At 31.7% G+C, this 15,586-nt stretch overlaps 6 protein-coding genes across 21 annotated transcripts in view; 2 read left to right on the top strand and 4 right to left on the bottom strand.

Moving 5' to 3' along the window:
* LOC126918939 (cell adhesion molecule Dscam2-like) overlaps positions 1-2,244 on the bottom strand; it is a 173,332-nt gene extending 171,088 nt beyond the window's left edge. For 9 of the 10 annotated variants that reach the window (XM_050727515.1, XM_050727521.1, XM_050727512.1 and 6 more), the window contains exon 1: positions 362-565. The gene's annotated coding sequence lies outside the window, so the exon portion shown is untranslated. Of the gene's footprint in view, positions 1-361; positions 566-2,001 lie in introns of those variants that run through there. The other variant, XM_050727514.1, reaches the window with a different exon arrangement.
* On the top strand, positions 827-4,538 carry LOC126919010 (uncharacterized). Of its 3 annotated transcripts, none has more exons than XM_050727690.1 (5): positions 827-976; positions 3,226-3,343; positions 3,425-3,499; positions 3,658-3,822; positions 3,934-4,538. In XM_050727690.1, the coding sequence occupies exons 1-5, from the start codon at positions 968-970 to the stop codon at positions 4,134-4,136; spliced, it is 570 nt and encodes a 189-aa protein (XP_050583647.1). In that variant the 5' UTR covers positions 827-967; the 3' UTR covers positions 4,137-4,538. The 3 variants fall into 3 exon arrangements, with proteins under 3 accessions (XP_050583647.1, XP_050583648.1, XP_050583649.1); XM_050727691.1 differs by lacking the exon at positions 827-976 and adding an exon at positions 1,725-1,857; XM_050727692.1 differs by lacking the exon at positions 827-976 and adding an exon at positions 2,686-2,823.
* LOC126919014 (uncharacterized) lies at positions 4,223-5,573 on the bottom strand. The gene is made up of 3 exons (XM_050727698.1): positions 5,354-5,573; positions 4,947-5,114; positions 4,223-4,873 (listed from the first exon to the last, which is right to left on the bottom strand). Exons 1-3 carry the CDS (start codon positions 5,421-5,423, stop codon positions 4,671-4,673), a joined length of 441 nt encoding a protein of 146 aa, XP_050583655.1. The 5' UTR covers positions 5,424-5,573; the 3' UTR covers positions 4,223-4,670.
* A 156-nt stretch (positions 5,574-5,729) lies between these two features.
* Positions 5,730-7,490, bottom strand: LOC126919022 (uncharacterized). The gene is made up of 8 exons (XM_050727707.1): positions 7,216-7,490; positions 7,026-7,129; positions 6,763-6,921; positions 6,639-6,706; positions 6,376-6,558; positions 6,173-6,306; positions 5,996-6,100; positions 5,730-5,911 (listed from the first exon to the last, which is right to left on the bottom strand). Exons 1-8 carry the CDS (start codon positions 7,364-7,366, stop codon positions 5,730-5,732), a joined length of 1,086 nt encoding a protein of 361 aa, XP_050583664.1. The 5' UTR covers positions 7,367-7,490.
* Positions 7,491-7,974: 484 nt separating this feature from the next.
* LOC126918965 (protein lin-9 homolog) lies at positions 7,975-11,800 on the top strand. Of its 3 annotated transcripts, XM_050727597.1 has the most exons (8): positions 7,975-8,116; positions 8,970-9,309; positions 9,382-9,684; positions 9,758-10,175; positions 10,252-10,601; positions 10,683-10,929; positions 11,001-11,203; positions 11,320-11,800. In XM_050727597.1, exons 1-7 carry the CDS (start codon positions 8,098-8,100, stop codon positions 11,190-11,192), a joined length of 1,869 nt encoding a protein of 622 aa, XP_050583554.1. In that variant the 5' UTR covers positions 7,975-8,097; the 3' UTR covers positions 11,193-11,203; positions 11,320-11,800. The 3 variants fall into 3 exon arrangements, with proteins under 3 accessions (XP_050583554.1, XP_050583553.1, XP_050583555.1); XM_050727596.1 differs by having other exon boundaries at positions 11,001-11,800; XM_050727598.1 differs by lacking the exon at positions 7,975-8,116 and adding an exon at positions 8,245-8,763 and having other exon boundaries at positions 11,001-11,800.
* Positions 11,801-12,769: 969 nt separating this feature from the next.
* LOC126918976 (nuclear pore complex protein Nup50) lies at positions 12,770-15,266 on the bottom strand. Of its 3 annotated transcripts, none has more exons than XM_050727620.1 (5): positions 15,113-15,266; positions 14,545-14,702; positions 13,504-14,459; positions 13,306-13,443; positions 12,770-13,198 (listed from the first exon to the last, which is right to left on the bottom strand). In XM_050727620.1, exons 2-5 carry the CDS (start codon positions 14,698-14,700, stop codon positions 12,892-12,894), a joined length of 1,557 nt encoding a protein of 518 aa, XP_050583577.1. In that variant the 5' UTR covers positions 14,701-14,702; positions 15,113-15,266; the 3' UTR covers positions 12,770-12,891. The 3 variants fall into 3 exon arrangements, with proteins under 3 accessions (XP_050583577.1, XP_050583578.1, XP_050583576.1); XM_050727621.1 differs by lacking the exon at positions 15,113-15,266 and adding an exon at positions 14,786-14,910; XM_050727619.1 differs by lacking the exon at positions 15,113-15,266 and having other exon boundaries at positions 14,545-14,712.
* Positions 15,267-15,586: the final 320 nt, after the last annotated feature.

The raw sequence follows: 15,586 nt of genomic DNA, 5'->3' as shown, positions 1-15,586 counted from the left end.
GAGTTATTACTGCTACACTTATTATTGTTACATAGTGTACACTATACCGCCATGATATCAAAACATGAAAATAGCGCGAATTTAGCAAATAAGAGGATGGAATATAATTTTGTTTTCAAATAATCCTAATTACTTATTTCTACGTATTAACTCAATATTATAAAAACTTAGATGCGACAAAACATTGATATATAAACATGAAATCTTAGAAAGTACTTTAATTATTTAAAACATAAAATCTGGACATCATACCTCTTTCAACGAAATTTTAAAAATCACTGACTAAAGCGTATAACTATTAACAGACTAAATCATTTCAAATTCGTGTAATTATATGTGTAATAGAGTATTAAAAACTTACGTATTTTTTAGATATGATCTCGAACTTCATAAACACCAGTGTATCATTCGATTACATATAATAAAAAGTCCAAGTCGTTGCAAATTTATAATTTCAGTTGAAAGAATCACATTGATACGTTCACAGAAATGTCTTATATGTAACAATAATCGGCTGTTAAAAGATCAAATTTCTTCTTTTTTTGACAATTTCGTAGTAGCAGTGACGCAACCGCGTATAACGCGCCGAAGGAACGCACTCTTGCGCATACAATGCAGCGCATACATTGGTCATCCTTGCGCGCGGCACCTTCAAAACGTATAAAGGATGGTTGCATCGCGTTCACCGAAATGAAAGTTCTACCGTATCCCCGTGCGAGTCCTTACGAACCTTCGCAACTGGGTTTCTGGTCAGGTGGGGTACGTAACAAGAAGGGGGATGCTGGAACCACGCGCGACATTCTCCCGAGACATTTAAACTGGAACAGTTCCTGGTCGTGTTTAGAAGACACTAGACAAATCGTTTCGGAATTACGTTTTCACGCGGGTGTTCACCAGTGTGTAAGCAACTCAACAAGCGGAACGAAACTGAACGTCAGTGGTCGATATTTTGCAAGTGTTATTCATAATGTCGATGGTGAGTGTTACAACGACTACCAATTTATTATTCAAATACTTCTTCGGTTTTTTATGCATATTTATAACATGACCCTGTGTAGAAATTTTATCACGAAATTCTACGAAACTTCATTACTGCAATTAAAAGTATAAATAAAATCGTGCCAGAGAGCGGTGTATGTACCAGTGATAGATGTTTTCATACAATAAAGCGAAGGTTCCGAGTTTCCATTGTTCATTGCTTCTACATTTAATTGGACATAACACTTGACTGGATTAATTGATGGAACACTGATGGTTAATTAAAGTAATTAATGCTTTTCTATAGCTGACATAACATCAATACACAATTAAGATTGTCTTTATTAATGTTAATCACTTTCTTTCGCGTGACTCGATCAATCATCGCAATTATCTAATGTGTAATACTTTACGTGTTTGTATGTAACAGGTACTTTCTAAAAGCAAATACTTGACGATAAACCATTCTTTCTATGTACATTACAGTTCTACAAAAACATTCGTTTCCATTTTCTCATTCTTTTCTCTCACGTTTTCTATTTCTTACAATGTATCTCTTTCTTTGGAGAGTCATTGGAAGCACATATATGTAGCGTTTCGCAATTAAGGATTTCTATAAAAAATATTACATCCAGTGCATACAAGTGTTTGTATCGGCGGTGAAAAATTTTCCATCGTAGCTATTGCATTTCGTTTCACTGCCTTACAATGGGCGCAGAATTAATAGGAGCCACTTCTACTTCGCGAGTGAAGGTGAGCGGGAAGGAAGGCGAAAGGGTGGTTTGACACGCATCGTCGAACACACGAATGTCTTTAACTGCTACTATCTTGGCGGAATAAGGCTCTTGTCAAGCACAAGTGCACTCGTTCTATGTGAAGGTAATGAAAATGTACGATCTAGTTTCAATCGCGATATAGTTACATATTACATCAGGATAGGAAAAATATACGTGTTTCTCGATTTTTCTTAATAAATCTTATTAACCGATAGCATTCCTTTAATAGAAAGTAAATATTACATACCAGCATGATTTTCAATTACTCGTTGACGATGCGCTTGCCAAAGCAATGGCACAATTCGTTGAACCGTTTCGCGAACCACCAAGCTCGATGAAAGCTATAGATATGCGAGTTAGCCAATGTCGTTGAATAACCGTTTCGTGAAAGAAGAAAATAGCCCTATAAATTGGTCTTTCTATAATAAGGCATAAAAAGCAGAAATGGAGCAGCGTTTCACTTAAAATATGAACACTATTTGGACGTTTACTTTCTACGAACGTTCGCATTCGAATGTACAACAGAGTGACGAAATCGTGAATAGATATCTATGTAATCCCTTGCAAGACGCGCTGTGTACGAGTCATGTATGAGCGAACCAATTCACAGTCATCTATTGCGTACATCTGCAAACACACACAGATAAGCACAAGCACGCGAATATAAAGAAACATATACACACATAAACATGTACAAATTATGATACGCGTCGAGGATGTTGCTTCTATGGTCGCTTTCAGATTCTCTTTTAGACTCGTTTGATGTATGAAGCATTCGTGTCGAAGGATAATTGTTTATTTCAGTGGACATTGGTTCGCATGATAGTCAGTCCCGCAACATTCGATCCGCGCGTCTAGTAGTTTACCTAACACTACTCGATGATATATATCACAATAACGATGATATACGACACAAGACTGCAAACAAATCACTACCGCGGAGACTCTACTTACGTCCTTATCTTGTACATATCCGTAATAAGATATGTTCGAACATGTCAGCCACGGGCTGTGATTATCGTTTACAAGCACCAGATTATCTGGCTATATTAGGCAGCACTGTGACGAGGTATACAATTAATTTTCGTCAGAGAAACCAATGGAGAACCTGCGAGATCATAGTTCTGTCTATTTCACTCTCAGCAGGGCCCACCGATGGCGTCATCGTTTCGTAAATGCGGTTTAACATTTACATTTCGTTCTTTCGATCATCCGTGTTGGTAGAGCGTAGAAATATTAGCCACAAATACCTTGACCTACTTTTATATTACCATTATAGGAAGAACAAGTTTAGTAGTAAAAGTAAAATAGGGTCCTTCAAAATATATATATATATACATATATACATATCACGATGTTTGCTACTCTACGGCAAAAAAACAAGGAATTAATTCCAAATACCTTTTAAATTCAGATTCTACCAAGAGAAGTTCGTGGTAAACGCATGAACATCCGAGAATTTTAATTACAGATGAAAGTGGTGGTCTTCTTAGTTGCTGTTGCAGCAACCAGAGCTTTGCCGCTCTCAAAAGTGCACGTGAAATTTATTTCTCCTCCGCACATTTATGAGCACGGTATTACGACAGACGGTTAGTTCATAAATGTAATTACATACTATATCGTTAAAAATCTTGCATTATCACAAAACAACATTAATTCCTATCTGTCAGGGGATCGGACGATAGATCAGACGTCTTACGTCTCTATTGGGAGAAGAAGCACAACAGGAAACCCTACAGAATTTGGTACGATATTCCGTTCTGATAAGTATAAGAGTAACCGTAATACGTAATACGTAATACGTAACCCAATAATTTAACGAAGTGAATATATTCGTTAATTAGGATCTAATATTAATTTATAATATGATATATACTATAATAAATTATGCATGTTCTCACAGGGCAACGATTACACAACAAAGGTAACGTTGCACCATATATAAAACCGGAAAATGCAGAATCTTTGTGGCCGGTAGGCGTTTTCATTCCACCAGTGGATATCAATGATCTTGGTTACAGTTCGCGAGAATCAAGGCATATGACACCTGACTTTTCCAATGGGCTTGGTGAGCAATACATTTGACACGCAAGAATACACTAGAAGAATGCAAGGATATATTGATTTGCTTTTAAAAATAAAGTGAGAGACATTCGTTTTAGTTTTAATGATATTTCAGAATACCACGACCCGTATTTATTGACCGGTGAGGAAGCAATGCTCGCTGTAAAATATCTTTATAGCCAGGGCGAGTTATTTTACGATGATATTCCACATGAAAGAGCACTGCTGAAAAACCAAGAAGAAAGGAGGCGAAACGGCCTTCATGGGCACATATTGAGAAGTTTGAGGCCTACCTCGCCATTCTCTAGAAAAGCTTAACGTAGAGGAATTTATTAACAGTAATGTTATTTATTTATGAATTGACTAACGGACGTCGCATGTTGGTAAAAGAAAAAGATAAGGTCTTTTTAATATCAAGCAGAAAATGTATCCCATCTTTATTTAGTATAATTCGAAAAAACCAACTTCTTTGCTTCCTATTTTGAAATTCTTCAACATAAAAATAATTACATTTTGTCTTTTTACGCAGTCCGCACTCAACAGTTTTGCAATTGTAATGTACACAAATGATCGTGACCGCTATTAATTACAATAAAACATCGTACTAATCACCGTACAACGTTCCACAGAAATTTGTTATATAAAACATGTATACCTCGGTTTCTTATAATTATAATACATAAAATACGAAGTTATAAATAAAATTAGAGTATATTTTTACAGATTTCTCGCTCATTTAAGCTTAATAACAAATCAATACTGGCTATATTTGCAAATTGATGATATCACGACATGTACAAATACAAGGAACATTTTATACAATAATATACATTCGATTCAATTCCAGCGTTCTCAAATGAACCATCGTAGTAAAACGGAAAGCGTTGTCAGAATCAAACCATTGGAGATGCTTGATTTCGTCGTTCCATTGCATAGATCCCCGAAGCAAAGGCACATATACACCTTTTTGTAATTCCACACGGTAAACGCACACCGTTCCTCACCGTCGTCAGGTCCACGTTGGAAACAAAGCCTTTGCGTGGCGGTACCATATTCTATACGATACAATATTCCTTATAAAACAATGTTCAATATGTATATCTAAATGTGTATCCATCGAATGTTTACCGTTATTTAAACCGTGTCGTTCAATTATTTTGCCGCACCAACCAGATGCGCAAGGAACAGTGTCGACACCTTTTTCCATTTCAATCGCCGTCGAGTTCATAGTGAAAGGATCCTTACAAGATCCTAGATCTCCTCTTGATCTACAATTCACACATCTTCGCAGAAGTCCTAAAATGGAGCACTTATAAATAACACTTTTACTTTCGTACACAATCCGCAAACGCTAACGAGATCGTTTCTTTGGAATCGTTTTCGAGAATCATGAATAGATACGTTTTAAATTAAGGAAAAAGAAGAAACACCACACTTCAAGGAAAAGATGAGCTATTTCGGTATGCGGTGAAAGTATGACATTGTCCACTATGTATGTACGTATAGATGCGATCTATGTTGTGCATGAAACTCACCGGTTGCGCCTTGAAACAGAACCAGACAAAGAACCGCGGACAGTACGAAAACCTCGGTCCTTAACTTCATCCTATCGCGAATTTGTTTGCGAATACGTTTACTTTTAATTGAATTTCTCACTCGTGAACTGACATAAGGAAACAAGAACAACCAAACTCAGCCATTTTGAAACTAAACTGTGACTACGAGAAACGGACACGTATCCCATGCAGTTGTCCCTTCCACTGCCTCCTTTCACTTGGTTACCTGTAAGGTCATCGTCTGTTAAGAAGCTCCCATAAGAGAAATCGTTCGAAGAATAATAACTCGGTCGGTAAACAGTTTGCATAATTCTTATCAACTATCTGTTATCAGTCATTTCGCGAATCATGAACCTTAATATATAAATGGTGTTTCTTCTTCTTCTTCTTCTTCTTTTTCTTTTTCAATCGTATCTTTCTTTGGAACAACTGTGTCGAATTTATCTCTTCGTCTATATGTATAAACCAGACCACTACAGTAACAAAACGAGCAAAGTAGAAATATGAAGCCTAGATATCCCAAATGACGTAGAAATTCTATAAAAAGTAGATGTTGTAATTAAACGTCCAATGTTTTACATAAGTATTATAACTGACTGAACAATTTAGTTTTAATTTTACCTTGGGTTACTAATCTTGCCTTAGGTATAACAATGACTTTTACTTGCATCATGTTAACGTTATCGATGTAGCACGTGTAGTTACCTTCTTCGTGAGTGGAAACATCTGATAGTATGTAGATAGAAAAATGTGAAACACCATAAAGTACGATGTGTAATTTATCTCTACTTGAAGTACCTATCAGATAAAGCGTTCCAAAGGTGTCTACTATCACGCGAGCTTCTGGATCCAATTTGCGAAAGGATCGTCGGACACCCCTTTCCAATGTAATCGAATCCTTCTTCCACGATACTTGCGTATCCATAGTTGATCTACGATGTTTGAATTTTGAATTTTGCTACAAACAGTACTTTGCCAATTTCGCTCAAACATTAAATTACTCGGGACAAACGATCGTAAGATAAGCTCCTTCTGCTAGTACGAATCGTTTGATGTACTTGAATCTGCGACCTTTTACTCTTTTCACGCGGAGACATTTCTTGCATGTTTCCTTTAAAATAAATATCGGCAAATGACGTACCGCATTACTAACAGCAGGAAATTCTTCTTCGAGTAAAATTGCTCTTAAACCAGTGATATTATGAATAAATATTTGTTTATACTTGAAATTTATCTTTTCTAGATAAAAGACAAGTTTGCTTACTTGCAGGGTAATGAAGGAGATCTTCGAAAAAACTTAACTATGGATGAATCACTCTTGTTGGCAATAGTCTGTAATAATAATATGGTAAGTCATCGTCTCCAGCCTTATAATTCGTCCTTCTTACCGCATTTATTTGTCCTTTTAATTGACAATTTCCAACACTCGTCTTATATCCTCGATTACGTACACAACGTTCGCATGGACCCCACGGTGCCCATTCTGAAATGACCTGAAGCAGTATTCCAACCTCTCGAATTTGAGCCAACTCAGACATTTGCGAAACCTAATGCAAATTGCGCTCGATATACAAACACGAAGAGTGTGAATATTTGATAAATATTTAGCATTTAATATTGAGTAGAATAGTAGGATTAATGATGATCTCACGGCAAATCGTGTGGTAACTGATGCCAAATATATTTCACGATATTTCTCCCAATCAGTTATGTTCCCTTGTTCCTTATACGAGACTCCATGTTCTTTGAAAATTGCTATCATCAAATAAGTTTGTACAATTAATTATATCTAGATATTAATTCTATCTAGATAATTGGTAAATTCAGTGAGAATTGATTACGTTCGATTCTATAGTTGAATTTATTCTCTATCTCCTGTCCTTCCTCACCATGGCATAAGTAAATACCAGCGTCTGTTACTGCAATGTCTTTAATTACTAAAGAAAGATCTGGAGTAGTGTAAATCCTATTGAACGACGCGTTGTTGTCCATTCCTAATTGAATCTCTTTTTCAGGAGTCTCTCTATATCGATCTTGATGGTACCAAATTTTTGACTGCCTCTCTTCCTTGTCATTGCTATCTTGTAAAACGAATATAATAACAAAATCTTTCGTTTTTTTTTTTTTTTTTTTGGTCAGTGAAATAGTATTTTATACCAAAATCGACATTCCATCACAACAATTGTATCGATCTCAGCGCTTATAAGTAAATATTCATCGTTCTCTTCTGACGTTACTAATCTTTCCTTATTCCTACAATATTTCGTAGGTGTCACAGATTGATCAATTGAAACAATATTATCCGTACTAACTGATGAAATTATTAATAACCAAAAAAAGTTTATTTGTATCATATTAAGTTAATATTAATGTTAAAATAAAACTGCTAAATTCAGAGTATACATTCTTTAAATAAATTAGATATCCTATAAATAATGTTATACAGGTATATATAGATATACATAATTTCGTTTGTCCCATTGATTTTACATAATATCGAATCTCTTAAATTTCATTAAACTCCTTTTCAATTTATCATACAACATGTTGCGCTTAATATAGTGTACATTTAAAAGATTCCGCAAGATTTATTTCAGTATTCGAAGGTGCTCGCTAACCAATCACGGCATTTGGAACGATGGAAAAGAACCACTAACGAAATTCACCGCGAAACGGACGAGCTCGATGAAAACACATACCCATGATGCATCATTGATAGCAACATGGCGGAGATGATTGAAAGTAAGTTAAAGTTAACTTATTCTTGATAAAATTAATATAGCAAGGATTAATTAAAAACAAAAAGTAGTTGTACGAGTCTAAGAAATGTTTCAAAATTTATATTATTAATGTACAAGATCTTTCTGTAACACGTTGATGATTTTAGAGTTAGTGTTTCAATTGCGCTCAGAATGATCTGGTTTAAAATTTCAAAAATGACCAATACACAATTCAAGCGGGACAATGAAGATTTTTACCGTTTAAGATTTCATTTACTAAATAATACTTCAGGGACAAATACTTGACAATATATTTTGTGGTTTTTGTAATATCGCTTATTCTATGACTTTAGTTCTAATACGATAACTATACATACTGTTTACCAAACTACGTACAAGTTTGGTTATGTCGATAGCTAAAAGCAGAATGATTTTCCCCGTTCTTACTAAACTCTCATTTTAAATAATTTTTATTAGCAGATTTAGAAAAAGACAAAGAAAAATATATCTTATATTTATAAATGAATAGTCTATTATGAATTATATGTAACATTAGTGATAGCTTTATGCATCAATTTTTTTTATAAGTTATGAATCTTCAAAGAGTTATATGTAAGAGTAAAATATTATGAAATATAATTTACAGACTCTTTGAAAATAACATAAAATGTAAGTGCATTAAAAAATAGTTTTTATAATGATGACTGATTATATCTTTGCATATTTAAATAGTAATTATGAATGGACTTGACAGATTTGTTGCTTTTTAATTGTGAAAAGTAAATCTTGATCTAAAAGAAGCAAAACCAAAATCATTATTGCTGTATTTTATGCAAATATTCTTTTCTTATGTATAAATAATTATTTCATCTTAGGTGAATCTGCTGAAACGCTATTATCTATAAAGAATGGAGGATATCCATCAATTGATGAGATCAAAAGTGAAGTGATCGATGATGATACAATGGATATGGATGATCAACAAATTTCAAATAATTCAACAGATTCCCATATGGACACTGAGGAATCTGATCCAATTCCTGAACTTGGCCCTGCAGCTTTAGGTTTACAAAGAGTAGGTAGCCAACCTCCTCCAAAACCAAATCCTCCTAGCCAACCAGTTCAAGTTTTAAATCGAAGGGGAATGCCAGCAAGGATTAGAAAGAAAAACAAATTATTTTATGATGATATATTAGTTAACCATCCTCATCATAGGTAAATACTTAACATTGTGAGTATGTTTGTTAATATAATGTATATATTAATTAATATCACCTATTTTTTTAGAATTAAAAAGGATCCATCACATCCGGATACGAAACATTCTCCTAAAAAAGTATCTCGTCCATCTCCTGCAAAAAAACAAAATAGAATAACCAATGAGCCCAGAAAAAATAATATATTAAGTCAACCTGTATCATCTACAATGACTCCAATTAAACAAGAGAAAGAACCTGATAAACCAATGCCACCTTCATCTCCGGATCGTAAAATTGGACAAAAGATTGGTATGAGATTAAGAAATTTATTGAAATTACCAAAAGCACACAAATGGGTTTGTTACGAGTGGTTTTATAGTAACATTGATAAGTATGTATGAAAAAAATATATTCACATACATGTATAATTTAATGTAGTACAATTAAAATATTCTTTTATGCAGGACTCTTTTTGAAGGAGACAATGATTTTATGATCTGTTTAAAAGAATCGTTTCCACAATTAAAAACTCGGAAATTAACGCGAGTTGAATGGTGCAAGATAAGAAGAATGATGGGTAAACCACGAAGGTGTTCACAGTCGTTTTTTGAGGAAGAAAGACGAGAACTAGAAAGAAAGAGACAAAAAATTCGAATGTTGCAACAAAGAAAAGCTGCTGATATTAATAGTTTCAAAGATTTACCACCAGAAATACCATTACAATTGGTAATAGGAACCAAAGTTACAGCAAGACTGAGAAAACCACAGGATGGTTTATTCACTGGAAGTATTGATGCTGTCGATACTAGTAATAACACTTACAGAATTACATTTGAACGCGCCGGACTTGGAACGCATAGTGTTCCAGATTATGAAGTACTGGTATGTATATATCTGTTTTGGAGCAAAAAAGCACATTGTAATCTTATGTTATTATGTATTTATTTGTTATTTACAGTCAAATGAACCACCGGAAACGATAAGTGTAGCCTCATTTGCACAGAAGTTCAGACCACGACATGTACAATATGTACCATCTCCACCATATGCCATGAAATTAATGTCACCGCGTTTAAACAGTGATCCTTTAATATCGAATGCTTCTGTATCTTTACCAAAGAAATCTCATATTGGTGGAACAATGAATGGTTATCCTTTAAAATTATTGGAATTTATGGTTAAAGTAAATAAAATATTAGCTGCTAAGAAGGTTAAAATAAAAAAATTAAAAGAGATGAACAGTGAGGCAGAAAAAAGACGTTCGTTTGGAGAACTGTTGCCACCAGATTTTGAAAGAAAATATGCAGGGTAAGCGATTATTATATTAATCTCATATGTTATATTTGGTGAAAAATTATTTTCTTTTTTTATTCATATTTATAATTTTAGTATCGTAGTTGAATTGGAAAAAATGAATACGGCTTTGCAAGATTTTCTTAATGACGTACAAGAACTTTGTCAAGAAATGGCTCCGGAACCTAGTGTTGCAGCTATGTTAGCTCCTTCTCATCTGCGTGAAAAATGTAGACAGGAAGCTGCAGATATGATTGCAAGACATAATAGTGTTAATGACAGGGAACCCGGAAAAATGTCTCAATTAGTAACAGATTTAACAGCTCTTATGCTTCAAGTAAAGGTAATTTGAAACATTATCCTTAATGTGAATACATACTGTTTTATTGTTATACAATCTTCTTTACGTTTTAGAGTTTATCTGATTCAGATCGTAATGCATATGAATTAAAAGTGTTACAAGGCACAATGGAACAAATACGTGCAAAACTAAGTCCACAAAATCAACAAGTTTTTCAAAATTGTGTTGAAATACACATGCAACATATACAATTAGGTTTGGGACAAAGAGGTGCTTTAACGCCATTTATGGCCCAAAGAGCTTAGCAAATATGAAAGTAATTTTCATTAATACTTACGAAAAAATGTACAATACTAAAATAGATATCAACTATAATATTACAATATTTTATATGAAAAAGTCCAATTTTATTTTATTATCTTTTTTGTATAGGGCATATCATCATTAAAGAGCACCTATCTTATTAGGATACAAATGAGTTTAGGATAATGCGCTGTGCTGTTAATTGCATTAAACATTTAAAAATGTTCACGTTTAAAAGATTTACCTGTCAACTTTGCGATTTTTACAATACAATTTTGCAATAATTAATTAAATATCTATGAATTATTAAATCAAAAATAAACTAATATGGCTATTGTAAATAAAGCGTGCATATTGCAGTGGCAGCTTTCATTAACTTTATATAGAAATTTATAACATTACGTCATCACAGTAGGAATGAAACAAATTTTTTATTTTGTAAAAAAGAGTTTAATATTTTCTGCTTATAGATAATTCCAAAAATTAATATATAATTAATACATTAGTATTTTAAAAAATTATTTTCGATAACTGTACATTAGGTATATGCACAAATATGGCATAACCAATTGTAAATACACTATAAATGATATAAAATATGGATCTTTTACATTTGTTTTATTATACTAGCTACCAATTTTTTATTTATATCGAATATTTTACTTTGAAAAATTGTGAAATGTTTAATATAATATGCAATAATTTATTTATAATATGTGAGTCTACTTAATGGTCCTATTTTTAAAATAGTTACCAATATATTGAATTAAGAACATCGATTATTAAAGTTTATCTGATTCCAAATATTATGTTGTCATAAATACAGTTATATGAATGTTGTACTTATTTTTCAAGCATATTATATTTTTAATAAAGTAAATGTAAATTTGATGCAATTACATATGCAATACTAATATAAATAATTCAAATATGGACATCCCTTAAACCTTTTTTTATTATCTGTAAATAGATTCTTATTCCAAAATATCACAATCCTTTTATATCTTTTTTTATCTTCAACAAAAACAATTATTTCGTTAGATGATGAAACAGTCATTGCATTGAGTTATAAATGTAGAAACTATAAAATGTTTTATATTCAAGAATAAGCCAAGAAATGTAAGTTACGGACTTACTACTTTTAGGTTCTATTTACATGAATTTCTCATATGTAAATAATTTTACACTAGGAAATCTATATTAAGCATGTGGATAATATTCCACAGATACAATTCTGTATACATACATAACAAAAAATTACTTTAAATAAGTTATGGTATTTATATTTATAACATAGAATAATGCAAAGAAAAAATGAATTCGAATATGTATACATTTAGCTAATTACTCGTATTTGTTTTTGTTCTAAGTATTTGCAATAAAAGTAGCAAATAACGTATATGAACTTCAAATATTCTGTCTTATATTTATTTGCTTCATATACATATTATGTTACTTATATTACGTATGTTACTGATACCATAACGTACCTTTCGTACAATAAAAAATATGTATAATTTATACTAGTTCTATTTTACATTACATTCTATATCAAGTCAGGTAAAAGTATTACAATGAATAGGTGTAACGTAAAGATGTATTTTGGTTTTCAGAAATTCATCAATTAATAATATTTAACATGATTTTACTATATTTCTTTTTCAAGAATATGTCATATTATCTATAATTGCTATTTTCTTTTTATTTTTTATGTTTATTGAGTGTTTCCAATAATATATCGGCGTCTTCATCTGTTTTTACTCTTAATAATACTGGTACTGGAGGTGGTGTAGATTCAGGCATTGGTAAACACAATAACATTATTGTATTTTTGTTCATCCGTTTTGTTGGAATACTTTCAGTTAATAAAGTATTGAGCAATAAATTTCCCAAAGACGTTTCTGCACGTACTAATAATTGTGTTTTTTCATTTGGAGTTGGTTTTAAGAATAGTGTTCCTATACCTCGATCAGTAAAATTACCATCTTTTTTAACAAAAACTTTACACCTGTAAAAAATGTAATAATACATTGCATCACATTCAAGTTTTAATCTTAAATTAATACATGCCCTGCTTTCTTTAGAAAGCAGGTTGATAGAAAATGTTGAATGTACCTTTGTTCATATATGGCACCTTCTTCTGTTACTGGTTTAAAATCTGCTTTTGGTGGTTCTTCATTTTCATCATCTTTTCCTTCATCCTCAGGTTCTTGTGGCTGTACTACTTGAGCTCCAAATGTAAATGGTTTGGTACTGCAAAGTTATAATATTATTAAAATATTTTTATTATACTCAAAATTTTAAATAAATTACCTTCCAAAACTAAATCCAGTTGATGTATTACTCGTAGCAGAACTTTGACCAAAACAAAAGGTAGCTGTATTTGTTGTAGCAAAAGAACTACTCATAGTGGTATTAGTAACAATAGTAGTAGTAGGTTTTGAATCTGGTTTTGTTTCCTGCTCTTCTGATTTATCAGATGCAGTAGGTGGCTTACTCAAAAATGGATTTTTTTCAGAACTTGTACTTCCAAATATGCTTTTGCTACCAGATTTTTGATCAATACTATCAAAAACAGATTTAGGCGAGTCTGAATTCTGATCTGTACTAAAAATAGGTTTACCAGTATTTACAGTATGTTCTGATTTCTTAAATATAGATTTAGAAACTGGATTAATATTGCCAAAAATTGATTTTTCAGGTTTCCATTCAGCAGATTTTAATGGCGACTTTGCATGTGTTCTTCCAAATGGAGAACTCTCAATTTTTTTGTCTGTATTTGCAATTTCCTTGTTATCACTATACTGTGCTTGTGTTGATTTTTCAATCTCACTTCCATGTTTAGCTTCAATCTCCTTAAGATATCTTTTATAATCCTTAAAAATTGGAGTCAAGATACAAAATGGATTTGCATCAACATGAGTTTTAATCCATTGTGCCACACTTTCATTTAACCCTTTTAATTTAGCAAAATAATCAGTGGACTTTTTAAATATATTTTGTTCTTCCTGATCAGAAGTACTATTTTTAATAGTGAACATAGTTGATGAACTTTGTATTTCTATATTTTCCCTCTTATTAGTTCCATTTTCATTAGTTTTTAGAGTTTCATTGTTTGAAGACTTGTTTACATTCGTAACTGTCTTAGAAGCCATATCATTAGCACTAATATTAGTATTATTATTAGCTAAAAAGCTAAAGGGTGAAGCACTAGTTGAAGTTTTTGTTTTAAAACCTGTAAACGTACCAAATACACTTCTGGTACCATCCTGAAAAATATTGTAAAAGAAATATATACACATATATATACACATATTGTAAGGTAAAAAATAATGAAATGTCAAAATTATTTACTTCTGAATTTTGTAAACGTCTCTTAGCTTTTTTAACAACACGTTTTTCCAATACATCATCAGAAGCTTTTTTAAATGTTCCTGCTTCTTCAGGTTTTTCTTCATCATCCCAATTGTCGTGATTCAGGTCCGTAGACGCAGCCCTCTTACCAGCCATTTCTATAAACATATTTTACAAATATATTTAGCGCTGTCTTGCTCATATCCTTTTTTCTTATGTAAAATCAAATAACAAAATTAACTTTTTTAACTAATGATGTAAAAATTAATATACATTTAATAGATATTAAGATTATTTATTTTACAAATTGACAAAAAAGTTCTGTATATTATATGTTTGTACAACAAACAATTCTATAGGAGTTGGAAGTACAAAAAATTGAACGATTCATTAGTAATATTATATTATATTAAATAATCATAATACGATTAATTTTAAGGAAAATTACATGTTTATTTTTAAATATATGAAAGAAAACTTGCAATATAACCTCACAAACTGCCAAAATAGAAGATATCAACTTTTTAATATAACTGAAAAATAAACTAAATTATATCATAATATTTACCAAAATAAATGTAAGTCTATAAAAAGTTTAATTGAAATCAATTTACTATACTTGTATTGCAGTACGGACTTAACATACATAAGAAGTCGAACAAAGTTTAACACTAAACTAAACACAATTTTCAAGTTTGCGCATGCGCATTTTTTCAATCTCGATCATACTACATATATATACATATATCCAAGGAACAAACTAAATCTTAAAAGGTTAAATGACAGAATTATAATATTTCAGTTCCATTTTACGTAACGTGTATGTGATATAAACTTATTTCAAATTCTAAGAACAGCTGTAAGGTAACGAATCGTTTTTAAGATAATTTTGAATACAATAAGCATTATAAACTTAAAGATTATTTTTATAATTTAAACATAATCATTTTTATAAATATTTCGCTTAAAGTTATTACTTTTCCACATTTACAAAAACAGATATAAAAATACAGTGAAGTGAATTGAAGCATATAAAAAACTA

The sequence above is a fragment of the Bombus affinis genome, chromosome 7 (genome assembly GCF_024516045.1).
Source record: "Bombus affinis isolate iyBomAffi1 chromosome 7, iyBomAffi1.2, whole genome shotgun sequence".
Taxonomy (NCBI): domain Eukaryota; kingdom Metazoa; phylum Arthropoda; class Insecta; order Hymenoptera; family Apidae; genus Bombus; species Bombus affinis.
Note: the sequence above shows the minus strand (reverse complement) of the source record. Positions and strands in the feature narration are given on the sequence as shown.